Here is a 15,556-nt window from a genome sequence, read left to right on the forward strand (position 1 = left end):
AGAGAATGGATAAATTTTAGCAGGTAAGAAGAGTATTATGGACAGAGGCATTTTGGGGAGGAAAAAAACCATAAAACTGGGAAAACACAGGGCATAGGTATTGGGAAAATAGGATTTTTTTTCTTTTGTAGACATAAGATAAGTATGAGGAAAAAAAATAGATGAAGTTGGAAGGCTAGATTGAGGTCAAATTTGTAAACACTTGGGGGAGTGTCTGTTGATACCGAAGGGGAAAGATGGGGAGCTACATACATTGTCCTCTATGGTAGCTACTAGCTACATACAGCTATTGAACATTTGAAATGTGCCTGGTACAAATTGAGTTGTTCTCTAAGTTTAAAATACTTGCCAGATTTCTAAGATTTAGTACCAAAAAAGAACATAAAACATCTCATTAAAAACTGCATATTGAGCCCGGCTAGTGTGGCCCAGTGGGTTGAGTGCCGGCCTGCGAACCAAAGGGTCACTGGTTAGATTCCCAGTCAGGGCACAAGCCTGGGTTGCAAGCCAGGTCCTCAGTAGGGGACACATGAGAAGCAACCACACATGGATGTTTTTGTCCATACTCCTTCCTTTTCCCTCTCTCTAAAAATAAATAAAATCTTTTTTTAAAACTGTATATTGATATGTTGAAATAATTATATTTTAGATGTGTTGAATTAAGTAAAATATATTACTGAAATTAATTTTACCTATTTCTTTTTTATTTTTTTATGTGGCTCCTAGAAAATTTAAAACTATATTGTAGCTCAGGTTGTATTTCTGTTACACAGTGCTGGTATAGATAGAAGGAATATAACCAGTATTTGCTAATACTTACTATGTGCAAGATATTATCTAGAACTTGTAATAAACTTTACTCCTCATAGAAAACCTTATGAAGTAGGTGATAATATCCTTCCTTTTCAAACAACTGAGGTTCAGAGAGGTTAAGCAATGTACCTAAATCACTCTGCTAGTAAGTAGAAAGCCAGGATTCAAACAGGTCTCTCTGGCTTCAGAGCCCATCATTTTCCCTATACACTCTGGCTTGTTGTCATTGGACCATTAACAGTAGTTGAGTTGGTGAAGACATCATTGGAATGATGCTTTTGCACATAAGGGAAGAGAGTTCATTTTCAGCTGTCTGGTTTTTATTTTTGTTTGTTTTGTTAATGTTACTTTTTGCAGGAGAAAAATGCCTTGTTTAAATTTAACTTTTGAATTGCATCATTTTGAAGTATCCTTTATGATAACTGCTTCTCAAAGTATTTACCTTACTATTTTTGTAGATTTGATAATGGGCTGCATTAAAAGTAAAGAGAACAAAAGTCCAGCAATTAAATATAGAACAGAAAACTCTCCAGAACCTGTCAGCACAAGTGTCAGCCATTATGGAGCAGAACACACTGCAGCGACACCATCCTCTTCAGCAAAGGGAACATCTGTTAATTTTAGCAATCTTTCCATGACACCATTTGGAGGATCCTCAGGGGTGACACCTTTTGGAGGAGCATCTTCCTCATTCTCAGTGGTGCCAAGTTCATATCCTGCTGGTTTAACAGGTGAGATTTAAATGGACAATTCTGTTGTAAGTTTGAGAACGTGACCTTGGGCAATACATACATAAGGTTTGCCTGCTGAAGGAAAATAACTTACTGGGGGACTTTTAAAATAAGTTGATGTGAAAATTAAAGTCTCTAACATAAAAATCAAAGTCTCATTGTATACATGGGTATTTTTCTGGGAAATCTGGTGATAATTTGATGGTGATTAAATACTGGGTTAGTATTTCATTAATTGATTTTTCAAGTAATTATTGAGAGCCTACTGTGTGGCTGGCACTGGGAAATATAAAGATTTAAAGCATAGTATAAGGTACAGCATAGGGAATATAGTCTTAATAATGTATGGTGTCAGATGGATACTAGACATTGAAGTGATCACTTTATGAGGTATATAAATGTTTAATCACTATGTTGTATACTTAAAACTAGTGTAATATTGTATGTCACCTGTAATTTAAAAATACATTTAAAAAACATACTTCTCTCTCAAGGATTTTACAATTTCTCAGGATTGTAAAATGCTATCCACTATTGAAGTATTAATAGTAATTAATAATGTTAATTACATGCAAAGTAGTAATGATACTAAAATTTTTCTATAGGTACTAATGATTTAAGAGTAATTCTGAGGCTCAGAGTTTGAATGATTTTTTTTTTTCAGAGTCACCAATAATAAGCAGGAGAGCCCAGATTTAATGTCCTGTTCCAGAGCTCCATTTATTATTTATAGCATAATATCCTTTCAGAGAATAGCAAGAAGTGAGAGCTGACAACCTTTAATGGAACCAGAAATGCTCTAAAAAAAGTAGTCAGAAACTTTTAAAAGAGACGGAGTTCTGTTATAAAGGGTCCCATAGCAAGATGCTTTTCCCTTGAGCAACAAAACACAGCTGGCTTAAACGGTAGGATGAGCTCCAGGATTCCTTGATTTAGCAGTTCCTTGATGCCATCAACAACTCAAGTTTCTTTTCTCTCTCTTCTGCAGCCCTTGGAGTGTCCACTTTATCTTTAGACGTGACAAAACAGTTGCCAGCATCAAATTAAGTAACATGAATCCTTACTATCAGCCAGTGGGGACAAAAGAGGAGTCTCTTCTACAAGCATGGACTATAAATTTGTCCCTTCTGTCTGCTTGCCTCTGTAATAATAATAGTGGCCGGAGGAATGCCATACACTAATTCTAATACACTGTTCACGTGGGGAGTTATGGATCTGAAGAGTCAATTATAATATAATTCCAACCCCTTAACTCTAAATTCTTCACTGATAGATGGTCATGATGGTGGTTCTCAGCCATCAACAAAAGTTTAAATTGTCTTCAGGATTTTATGTTTGGGAAAGATAGTAATCCCAAATGATTAAATATTGATACTTAAAAACATACTCTAGTTACTTAATTCAGTTATTTATGTGAAATAGTCTGTTCACGGATATTAATTTATTAATAAATATGGGGCGTCTTTGTGCCAGGTAGAGAGAGTTGTAAGCAAGAGAAAAAGGGTTTCTGCTCTAATGGAATTGACATTGTAGTGAAGGTTGGACAATAATTATAAACAACTGAACAGTATGATTAGTAGTTCTTAAATGCTAAGAAAGAACTAACCAGAGCATTGGTGAAGGCCTTTTAGATGATCACCAATCTAAAAATCAACGAAAGGCATCTTGAGAAGAAATCATTTGAGCTGAGGTTTGATTAATGAGAATAACCTACACATATGCAACACTAGGAAAAGAGCCTTCTGGGGAGAGAGAATAACAAATGCAAAGTTTAAGGTATACCCATGAATCTGCAGTTTTTGAGGACTAGTGAGGAAGCCCATATGGGCAGAGGGTAGAACTGTATGATTTGGGATTAAAGAAGTCAGGATTACTCAGGACCTCATAGACTCTGGTAAGAAGTTTTGGTTTTATTCAAAGCCAGAAACAAGCTATTGAAGACATTTAAGAATTTTCATAATTGAATTACTTTTTTTTAAGGAACTCTTTCTGGCAGTTGTATGGAGAATGGATGTAGGGAAGCAGATACAGAAGTGAGTTAGGAGACTACTACTCTCAGTAGTAGCCTTGGACTTGGATTAGGGTGGCAGCAGTAGAAATGGAAAAGAAAGTAGATGTTTTAGAGTTAGAACTGACAGGCTGGTGATGGGCTTGGCCTGCAATACCTGCTTGGTTAGTAATACCATTTTTTGCTTAGGTAGGGAAGACTTGGGTAACAGGTTAGAGGAGAAAAATCAGCACCTTTGTTTTGTACCTAATAAGTTTTATATGCTTGTTAGACATTCAAGTAGAGATGTCAGACAGGTAGTAATATATGACTGGAAGCCAGATAAATGAGATAATCTTTTATTCTTTCTTTCAGTTTGCAGATAATGGTTTGGCTGTTTAAGTGTGCTAATCTATTAAGCTGTACACAATGCTATATATGATACAATTATTCTTGTTTGTTTGTTTGTTTGTTTTTAGGGAGGGAGGGAGAGAGGGAGTAAAATATCAATGTGCAAGAGAAACATTAATGAGTTGCGCTTGCCACGTCCCCAAATGGGGACCTGGTCCGCAACCCAGGCATGTGCCCTGACTGGGAATCAAATAGCAACCTTTCTGTTTGCAGGAGGATACCCAACCTGCTGAACCACACTAGTCAGGCCTATTTATGGAATTTATCATTCATATTAGCCATACCATTTAATTGCTAAGAAAAATATACCATTTTTATATTTGAGTGTTAAATATAATAAATTATCTTAGTATAATTCTAGTTATTACCATTAGTGATTAGTTTTAAGGCTCAAAATGTCCACTCACTGTTTATAAGAAATTTAGACAATGCCAGTAGTTTATAGTACTCATTAATGCTTTTTCTGCTAAAGAAGTGATTTGAAATTTGACTCTATGTCAAGCCAGAGATATTACTACTAGGACTCAAAATTAAAATTGTTTCTCTGGGTCTGTAGCATTTTAGAATTTGTAGAGTATATTACTTTCATAGAAGGTCTTGAGAGTATCTTACTAACTTAAAAATGCCGGCTACCCAAATCACAAACTTTTAAAGTAGATTCTGGAGACCAGGGAAAAAACTGCTTAAGCTTTTTTGCTGGTGGTATTTCTTTTTTATTTCTCTTTTGTTAACTTACCTATATAATTTATGTCAATCTTTTTTTCCCTCCAATAGGTGGTGTTACTATATTTGTGGCCTTATATGATTATGAAGCTAGGACTACAGAAGACCTTTCATTTAAGAAGGGTGAAAGATTTCAAATAATCAATAATACGTAAGTGTTATGAATGAGAAATACTGTGTTGGTCTCTGCCCATTGGGTTGGGCAATGCATTTGTTTTCTTTAAACATGTGGCAGAGTACTACTGATGTAGCCAGAAGTTAATACTTTTACAAATGTCTGCTGGTTCTGCCATAAACAATAGAGATTTAAGAATGAAGAGTGAGGGAGTATATGTAAGTACATTACTTGGAAAAACTCTATAAAGAGAATTCTGTATCCCTATTTATCTAAGTAGTAGATGATTTAAAGATCTTATCTGTTTCTCAGACTTCCAGCCAAGATGGAGACACAGGTAGATACTTCGCCTCCTTGCACAACCAATCTAAAAACAAAAAACAACCAGAACTGCCAGAAATCAACCTGCAGGGAAGTCTGAGAACCAAGTAGTTAAGAAACATCCACAATAGTAGGAGGGGCAGAGAGGACATGCAGCTGGCAGACTGGGGGGTTCCACATTCATGTTCGGATAAAAACTGTGAGGGACAACTGGGAGCAAGCCATCACAGCTCAGGACAGACCACAAGGCTCATGGTTCTGGTGCCAGAAAAATAAAGCCTCGTAACCTCTGGCTGTACAAACCTGTGGGAGTTGCAGCAGCAGAAGAAACTACCAGTCTCTGACAAGAGTCCATTTGAGGGGTCCATGGGGTGCTAGAATGTGAGATAAGCCCACCCAATTGGAAATCAGCACCAGGGCAGCACCTAGAAGGGCGCCATTTGCTTCCAGGAAGAGGGGGAAGTGACTGAAAATGGGTCAAGAGCCAAGCAAGTGGCATTGTTTGCTCTCTGAGCCCTCCACATAATTTTGGCTGTAAAAACCTCTGGTGGTTGCAGTAACAGAGGTCTCATGTGGAAATGCACCAGGGAAGCAACTGGAAGGGTGCCAGTCGCTTGCGGGAAGCAGGGAAGGTTACTGAAAGATGGGCAAGAGCCACCAAGCAGCATTGTTCCCTCCCTGACCCCTCCCCCACATACAGTGCCACAATGAAGCGATGTGGGTCACCCTACCCTGGTGAATACCTAAGGCTCCACTCCCTTATAATGTAACAGGCACACTGATAAAATGAGGAGACAAAGACTTATGGCCCAAATGAAAGAACTGATCAAAACTCCAGAAAAAGAACTAAGCGATAAAAGGATAACCAACCAATCAGATGCAGAGTTCAACACTGGTAATCAGGACGCTCACAGAAATGATTGAGTATGGCCACAAAATAAAGGAAGAAGTGAAAGCTATGCAAAGTGAAATGAAAAATCTACAGGGAACCAACAGTGAAGGGAAGGAAGCTGGGACTCAACGATTCAGAATAAAAGGAAGAAATAAATAGTCAACCAGAATAGAAAGAAGAAATAAGAATTCAAAAAAATGAGAGGCTTAGGATCTCTGGGACAACTTTACACATACCAACATCTGAATCATAGGGGTGCCAGAAGGAGAAGAGGAAGAGCAAGAAACTGAAAACTTATTTGAAAAAACAATGAAGGAGAACTTCCCCAGTCTGGCAAAGGAAATAGACCTCCAGGAAGTCCAGGAAGCCCAGAGAGTCCCAAACAAGTTGGATCCAAAGAGGGCCATTGCACCAAGACACATGATAATTAAAATGGCCAAAGGTTAAAGATAAAGAAAGAATATTAAAAATAGCAAGAGAAGAGAGTTACCTACAAAGGAGTTACTGTAAGACTATTGGCTGATTTCTCAAAAGAAACCTTGCAGGCAGGAAGGGGCTGGAAAGAAGTATTCCAGGTCATGAAAGGCAAGGACCTACATCCAAGATTACTCTACCCAGCAAAGCTATCATTTAGAATGGAAGGGCAGATAAAGTGCTTCCCAGACAAGGTAAAATTAACCAAGTTCATCATCACCAAGCCCCTTTAAAATGTTAAAGGGAATTATCTAAGAAAAAGAAGATCAAAACTATGAACACTTAAATGACAACAAACTCACAACTATCAACAACTGAACCTAAACAACAACAACAAAAATACAAACTAAGCAAACAACAAGAAAAGGAACAGAATCATAGAAATGGAGATCACATGGAGGGTTAGCAGGGAGCAGGAAGGGGAAGAATGGGGCAAAAGGTACAGGGAATGAGAAACATAATTGGAAGGTACGAAACAGGAGGTGGTTAAGAATAGTATAGGAAATGGAGAAGCCAAAGAATTTATATATATGACCCATGGACATGAACTAAGGGGGGGGAGATTGTTAGAGGGAATGGGGATACCCAGCAGAAGGGGGCAAAGGGGAGGGGAAAAATGGGACAACTGTAATAGCATAATGAATAAAATATACTTTTTAAAAAATCTGATCTGTTTCTCTTTTAAGAAAAAGAAAGAAAAAAGGCTAGGTAAGAAACCCTTGCAATCCCAAACTGACCAACTTAAGTTACTTTTACCTATTGTGATCCTTAGACTTTTTGTTATTAATTGGCCCACTATAGAAATCCAATGGTAATTACGGAAAAGAGATTACATGATTGCTTATTTATGGTCTTTTGCTTCCAGTCATGTTTCCTTCCATTCTTATTCCCATTTTCAGCCAGTTACTATTCCAGAACATAGCTTATGTGTATGTCTTTCTGCTTTAAAATCTTTCAATAGTTCCAGTTGCCATCAAGATAAAAGAAAAATAACAATAATAGTAGGCATTATTCATTGTGCTTCTTCCCCCTTTTCATTCTACTGCCTAACCCTGTTAAATTACTTGCAATTTTCTGAATGTACTGTGGTTTCTCACCTTCTCCATGCCTTCGCATATATGATTTCTTTTTTCTGGAATGTAACTTTTCTCTCCATTTTTTCTCTTTATCTAGCCAACCCAACTAATCCTTCAAAATGTGTCTTCCTATGTCCTTTCTCGAGGAAGTCTTTTTTTGACATTCTTTCTCCTGCCTGTCCAGGTCCCTACCTTTTTCTGGATCAAGTATCTTTCTTACATGTTCACATAGCATCGTATGCAAACCTCAATCATAGCTGCCGTTGCAATTTTGAATTTAATTTGTCACATGCTTATCATTCTTTCAGACCAGTGGTTCTCAGCCTGGGGCAGAGTCATCCAGGGAACATTTGACAATGTCTGGAGGTATTTTTGGTTGTTAACAGTCAGGTTGCTGCTACTGTCATCTGGTGAGTAGAGGCCAGGGATATTGCTCAGCATCCTGCCATGCACAGGACATGCCCCCCTGACTAAGAGTTATCTAGCCCGAAGTGTCACTAATGCTGAGGTTGAGAAATTTTACTCTAGACTGTGAGTTTCTTGAGGGTGAGGACTATCTTTTCTTTTTTTTAAACTTTTTTACTCAATTTATTGGGGAAACATTGGTTAATAAAATTAGTGAGTACAATTCTATAGTACATCATCTGTATATTGTACTTTGTTCACCACCCCAAGTCAGGTCTCTTCTTCCATCACCATTTATCCCCTCTTTACCCTCTTCTACTCCCCCACCCCCCTCAGGATGGTCTTTTACTCCTGTTTTTAGCATACACTATCATAAAGTCTGTCACTTAAAAGGTATTCAGTAAATGCATGAATGAAACAATGAATGATTCACAGGATCAGATGCAGACTTTTCAGTTTGTGTATCTGAAAGTATAAGACTTCATATATACTAGGAGACTACAAACCAAGCGTATGAATGTGTAAATACTCAAATTACCAAGGATTTTCCATTTCATTTTCTAGAAAGCAGATGCACCTTAAGCATTTATAATATTCCAATTTAGATTAAATATTTTCAGTACTTCTCTATGGTAAAGCAAAATATGCATTTAATCTTTAGTAGTGGAATCTGTATACAAGGTCTTTCTGAAGAATCCAGCCATTGTTAATATAATGAGAATGGTTTGCATGACATCGATGTAACTTGGCATCCAAGGAGAGTGGACTGGAATGCACATGCATAAACAATGATAACTTCACTGTGCTAGTCAGTGGGGGCAGTAGATGCTGCTGAGTGAGCATGTGTACTGTGTGGCTGTTGCATTCAAAATGACTGACCGAGTAGAGCAATGAATCTGTATCAAATTTTGCGTTAAGCTTGAACATTCCTCCACAAAAACTATTCACATGATTCAGGAGGCTTTCAGGGATGATGGAATGAGTGCAATGGAAATAAAAGTGTGGCACAAATGCTTCAAAGATGGTTGAGAATCTGTTGGAAGTGTCCATGTTCTGGAAGGCCTGCTACAAGCAGAACACCTGAGAAAGTTGAACGTGTATGGGCTGCAGTTAACAAAGATTGGTGACTGACAGTGCGAGCAATAGAAACTGATCTGTGGATTTCAAAAAGTAGTCCGAGATTTTTGATGCAAGATCTTGGCATAAAATGTATCATGGCAAAATTCATTCACTGGCTTCTGCTGCCAGAGCAGAAGGAACACCATGCTGCAGTTGCTAATGACTTGATTCAAACCACTACCAGTGAACCAGATTTCCTTGAGAAGGTCATCACCAGAGATGAATCGTGGGTCTATGGCTATATGAGTATGATCCGGAAAGGAAGTCCCAGTCATCCCAATGAAAGTTGCTGTTCTCCATGCCCGAAGAGGGTGTAGCAAAGTTGTAGAAAGATCAAGACCATGTTAACTGTGTTTTTTGATTGAAAAGGTGTTGTCCCTCATGAGAACACGCCTCCAGGCCAAACAATTAGTAAGTACTATGTAAATGTTGCTCATAGGTTGAGAGCTGCAATACAATGAAAACAGCCACAGCTATGGGCAGCTGGTGATTGGCAGCTTTATCACATCAACGTGCCCGCTCATGCATGACATCTTATGCAGAGTTTTTTGGCAAAATATCAAATCACCCAGTTGACTCAGCCCCTCAACAACCCAGACTTGGCACCCTATTACTTCTGGCTTTTCCCAAAACTAAAATCACCTTTGAAGGGGAAGAGATTTCAGACTGTCAGTGAGATTCAGGAAAATAGAACTGGGCAACTAATGGAGATTCTAACAAAGGATTTTGCAGTGTTTTAAACAGTGGAAGATACACTGGGAGAACTGTGTGAGGTCCCAAGGTGCCTACTTTCAAGGGGACTGTGGTGTCATTGTGCTGTGTGTAATGTTTCTTGTATCTTCTTCAATAAATGTCTATTTTTCATAGCACTTGGGTGGATACTTTCTGGACAAACCTCGTGTGTATGTTCCTCATTAGAGACTGATAATATTTGCTCCTTTCACATTAATTTTGGAAAAGTCAAGGCTTACGCATTACAAATTACATATAGTTTTTGTGTTCTCAATTGCTTTTAGTCTTATTTGGATATTTATGGATAACATTTTTGTATATATTTTATTCTAAGAATTAAAATTTTTATTATTGCTCATTGATAATATTTTGGCTACAGGAGTTCTAAAGCATCCTGATTTTCTTCCTAAAGTGACTAAAAAGAAAGCATAATTTTATTCACTGTTAAAAAGAAATTAAAAAATAACACATGCTACAACATATATGAACTTTGAAAAAATTATGCTACATGAAAGAAGCCAGTCTGAAAGACCCACATATTGAATTACTACATTTATATGATATGCCCACAGTAAATATATCCATAGAAACAGAAAGCAGATTATTGGTTGGCAAGGTTGGGAATGGGAGAGAAGGGTATTAGGGAGTGGTTCTTAATGGGTGTAGGGTTTCTTTTGGAGGTAATGAAAATGTTTTCAAATTCATTGTGGTATAGTTGCACAACTCTGAACAAATTAAAATCCACTAAATTGTACATCTTAAATGGGGAAATTTTATGGTATGCGAATTATATCTCAGTAAAGCTTTTAAAACTGAGTGATTTGAAAGCTTTACCTCCCAAATTGTTTTATTTAGTACAGTTTATTGTTTTAGGTTGAATCATGTAAGAAGGTGATCTTTTAATTAAAATTGTAATTTGGGGGGGTGTGGTTTGGAGCAGAAATGCAGTTGTGCTTTTGGTTAGCTTTATTCCCTTAATTCATATAACCTGTTTTTTTTTTAATATTCTTTGAGTTAATTCTTGGTCTAACTAATGCATAATTGAAAAATGGAAGTAATATCTCTTGTCTACTTCAGATACAAGACAGCACTGCAGTGGATCCTGCCTTGAGCAGTAGTCTACCTTGTAGTAACTGTTGTTTTATGTGTTGCAGGGAAGGAGACTGGTGGGAAGCAAGATCAATTGCTACAGGAAAGAATGGCTATATCCCTAGCAATTATGTAGCCCCTGCAGATTCCATTCAGGCAGAAGAGTATGGTGTTACTTCATATTTTATTAATTGTTTTGAGTTTAAAATGTTTTAATGCACATTCTACTTTAACCACAACTTTACACACACAGTTACACATCAGTCTTAATACAGCTAATGTATCATATTAATAGGGGATGTTACTTGAAAATTAATAATTAATGCCACTATACTTTCTTACAGTAGGATCATAAATGAATCTGCATTAATAACTGTATTGCTATACCTTTATTTTTTCACTTAAAAATTACATTAACCTTTTTTTATTCTGAGCACTCCAAAAATTTACCCTCAGTTTGTTGTATTATATCAGTGTTAATTTGTTGACTTAAGTGCTTGCTCCTCCTATGTAGGAGAGTATCCTTGTCTTCTAGGAAGTACACACTGAGAGATTTAGGGATAATGATTCAGCATGTTTGCAACTTTCACTCAGTTCAGAAAAACATACACACATGGAAAGAGAGAATATAACAAAACAAAATGTTGAGTTGGGAAACCTCAACATTTGGGTATATGGGAGTACCTACTACTCTTGGGACTTTTAAAAAGTTCACCTTCACTGACATTACTTTTAGGTCTAACCAAGTTTACCTGGGATCCATAAATGCTACTTCATTTTTATATCACAACACTTAACACAGTGCCTTGTACATAGTAGGTATTTTATCAGTGTTTGATTTTATTAACAATATTTCATTTGTCTCCATAACTCCCTGATCTGATTTGGAGCTTGTTACTTTCTTTTGTTCTTTTGTCTTTTTTTCTACTACCCTGAGATCTTCCATGGCAGAGGCTGTCATTTTTTTATTCATAAAACCGCATTAAATCAAGCCTACACAAAGTTTGTGATTTGGATATGGTTTACTTGCATCTTGCTGAATACAGATGATCACACTGTTGCCAGAGAACCACTTTTATTCTTTTACTGTAGTCATAGTATTTCCATCTATCACTGATTGAAAAGCTGTGTCTGTTACTGTATTTCCTTCTCCATTTACTGTTCCTGTGACTGCCAGGTAGAGTTTAAGAGACATGTTGAGTAGTCAATACATGGAAATACTATCACAGATTTTATTCTGAGAGTAATATTTGTAACAGCTCTATTTAATAAAGGTCTTTTATTGTGTTTTACTATGTGTTTTAAGCTGTGTTCTATATCTGCTTTTTTGGTCATCCACCCTATCCACTTCATTCTTATTAATACTTACGTATATTTTTTTAACCTACACCTTTCTAACTCTGAACACTTTTTTTTTCCAGATGGTATTTTGGCAAAATGGGGAGAAAAGATGCTGAAAGATTACTTCTGAATCCTGGGAATCAACGAGGTATTTTCTTAGTAAGAGAGAGTGAAACTACTAAAGGTATGAATATTATAATGTTAATATAAGTATAATTTTCTTAGGCAGTATTTTGAGAAAGATATAGTAAAAGGTTTCATTTCTTCCTGCCCCCCCACCCCCAGGTGCTTATTCTCTCTCTATTCGTGATTGGGATGAAGTAAGGGGTGACAATGTGAAACACTACAAAATTAGGAAACTTGACAATGGTGGATACTATATCACAACTAGAGCACAATTTGATACTCTACAGAAATTGGTAAAACACTACACAGGTATGTGAATATTTCAAAGATGAAAATTACTTCCTCATGTTGTATTTTATGAGGACAGAATCCATGTCTTCATGTCCCTTAAGGTTTAGCATGCTGCTTTACACACAGCATCTGCTCACTGGATGTCTGTTATATTCTAGTTTTAAAATGAGAAACAGGTAATACTTATTACCTAAGTTGAGTTCTTGGATGACGTGCTAAAATCAGATTATCATCATTTGAGTCTTTATATCTTACTGGTTTAGTGTTTACATTGGAGTTCTGTTTCATGACAGCTAAATACAAAAATAGATTGTGACAATAAATAAAAGGCAAAACAAATATTTGACCTACAGACATTTATTAAGAAGGTAAAGCTAAACACTTAAAAAGCTGTATCACGTGTCCTTTTGGTTTATTTTCCTCTTCATGGACTGGACTACATAAGACTTCCAGAAAGTATAAATGCAGTGAGATTTATTTCTTAAAATAAATACAATGAAGATGCATTTTTCTTTTCCTGGAAAATTAACCTGTAGCAACTATAGATATTCTTCAGATTTTCCAAGGCTTTGAAAGGTATTTTATGTTAGATTCTTCTGTCTTAAAAAGTTTTATTGCTAATTTGATACTTGAATGCTTCTGAAAATCTTGAGATGATTAATGCTAGGGGAGAGGTTTCCATGGCAGTTTATTCAGTGACAGTTAAGAGTCCATCAAGTCAGCCTCCAGTGTTAACATTAATCAAATATGTTCCCAAGCAGTGGCATCAGTTGTAATTCCATTTGTTTGTTAGAATTGGGTTTGCATGGTTGGTTACTTGTTGAGAAGGGGAGGGAACATGTCTTACTTACAATGAGAAAGATTGTATTAGCAGGATTCACAAATCAAAGTATTATGAATTTGGGATTCCCTGTTTTTGTGTTTCCTTTATTTAAAAATTAGCTCCTTAAAAGAAGGTTTTCCTTGATTTTTTGTGTGACTCTTATATTAGTGGTTATTAAACATAACAATGTTAGCATTCTTGTTGGAAACAAATAAAGCATATTAGCCACAAGCAGAGCTTTTGAGGCAGCCAGACCTAGGGTTTGAATCCCATCTTCATCACTTACTAACTGGGTGACCTTGAGAAAGTTGCTTAATTTTCCAAGACTCATTTATATGAGATACCTGTAAAGTACTAAATTAGTGCAATGGCTGGGACATAAGTATTCAACAAATAATAACTTGTACATGTAATTAACAAAATGTTTCATTTCTTGTGTGTTTTGTTTCTTACATACAATTCTCTTTGTGTTTGTGCTTTTATTTTAAAAAATTGATAGAACATATGTTTTTTCTATAATATAAAATTTTAAAACATTGATACACTACACGTACCTTAATTTTTGTAATTCATTTTACAGTATAGTTTATTCATTTATTTAGAGCATGCTGATGGTTTATGCCATAAGTTAACAACTGTATGTCCAACTGTGAAACCTCAGACTCAAGGTCTAGCAAAAGATGCTTGGGAGATCCCTCGGGAATCTTTGCGACTAGAAGTTAAGCTAGGACAAGGATGTTTTGGTGAAGTATGGATGGGTAAGAACCCTGAATGGGGTTTTTTTGTGGGGGTTTTTTTTGTCATTTTTTAACCATAGATCAAAATGCTACAATTTATAAAATATGTTGAAATATTTGAGGTAATGCTGCTCATTGAAATTTGGTGTGAACTTTTTAAAATGCAGATCAAAATAGTCAAAGTGTTGTTTCTCTAGGAACGTGGAATGGAACCACAAAAGTAGCAATCAAAACACTAAAACCAGGTACAATGATGCCAGAAGCTTTTCTTCAAGAGGCTCAAATAATGAAAAAATTAAGACATGATAAACTTGTTCCACTATACGCTGTTGTTTCTGAAGAGCCAATTTACATTGTCACTGAATTTATGTCAAAAGGTATGTGTGTATTACGTATCTCTTATGGTGTCCATGTTAATGAATTTTTTAAAAACAAGTCTTTTATGCATATAGATTTCTGTTGTATAGTGTTTTCTAATTTTAAGATTTTTATGTAGATATTTGAAAAGAGAAAACCTGACATTTTGTTTAGTGGAATAGTTGGTGATTAGCTCCAGTTATTCCAAAGGATATTACAAAGTTTAAAAGGAAAATAAGCAAACTGAATTTATTTTGAAAGGAAATAGTCCTTTATTCCACTTGACTAAAGGAAACAGAATAGCTAAGAAGACAAAGTCTTCGTAAAGTTGAATTAAAATAATGCAATCAGATATTTATATCTTTGGTACTAAAGCAAAGAAATCAGGTAAAGTTCATTTTTATGTCATTTTAATATAAACATAATCTTCATACTCAGGGCTCCTAGAAACTTTGTTTTTTACTAATTTCAACTGAAATGGCTTCATTACTCCGGACCCCAAGGTGGGATCTTTAGTTACAGGATTAGTTAGGGCCAGGGTAAAGGGTAGGCAAAGTTGTTGCTCCTCCCTCTTTCTCTCCTTTGCCGATGTGCTGTAGAAGAGGAACCAGTCATAAAATATGACATTAGGCTCGCTTTTTACCCTCTTAAATTTCAGCTACATTTTTTCCTCTTAATAAGTCACTTGTCCATAGCTGGCACTGATCTTGTTATCGGTTTCCAGTAGTCCGTCTTGGCCAACTGCATAGTTCCATCTAGTGGTGACAGGTTCAACTACAAGCTACCCATTTGCCATAGGAAATGTTCCCCCTAAAGGGGACAGAGGAACCAAAAGGTTAAAAGAACTGAGGTAGCCTACTAATTGATGGCCAAAACATATCTAAGTCCCCAAAGTACATGGCACATTTTTGGAAGGAAACTCCTACAAACCACTGCCAAATATCCCATTTCAGAGTGCATTTGATGAACTAGAAAAGGAAGAAAAGAGACAAC

General features: G+C 36.3%; 1 protein-coding gene across 3 annotated transcripts in view; it reads left to right on the forward strand.

The window, feature by feature from the left end:
- The window catches only part of YES1 (YES proto-oncogene 1, Src family tyrosine kinase), a 71,420-nt gene that overhangs the window by 42,804 nt on the left and 13,060 nt on the right, over window positions 1–15,556 (forward strand). For all 3 annotated transcript variants that reach the window (XM_053912770.2, XM_053912771.2, XM_053912772.1), the window contains 7 exons: window positions 1,272–1,544; window positions 4,717–4,816; window positions 10,954–11,052; window positions 12,310–12,413; window positions 12,515–12,664; window positions 14,072–14,227; window positions 14,404–14,583. In XM_053912770.2, coding sequence (XP_053768745.1) covers window positions 1,272–1,544; window positions 4,717–4,816; window positions 10,954–11,052; window positions 12,310–12,413; window positions 12,515–12,664; window positions 14,072–14,227; window positions 14,404–14,583 — 1,062 coding nt within the window. The remainder of the gene's footprint in view (window positions 1–1,271; window positions 1,545–4,716; window positions 4,817–10,953; window positions 11,053–12,309; window positions 12,414–12,514; window positions 12,665–14,071; window positions 14,228–14,403; window positions 14,584–15,556) is intronic.

The sequence above is a fragment of the Desmodus rotundus genome, chromosome 10 (assembly GCF_022682495.2).
Source record: "Desmodus rotundus isolate HL8 chromosome 10, HLdesRot8A.1, whole genome shotgun sequence".
Lineage (NCBI taxonomy): Eukaryota > Metazoa > Chordata > Mammalia > Chiroptera > Phyllostomidae > Desmodus > Desmodus rotundus.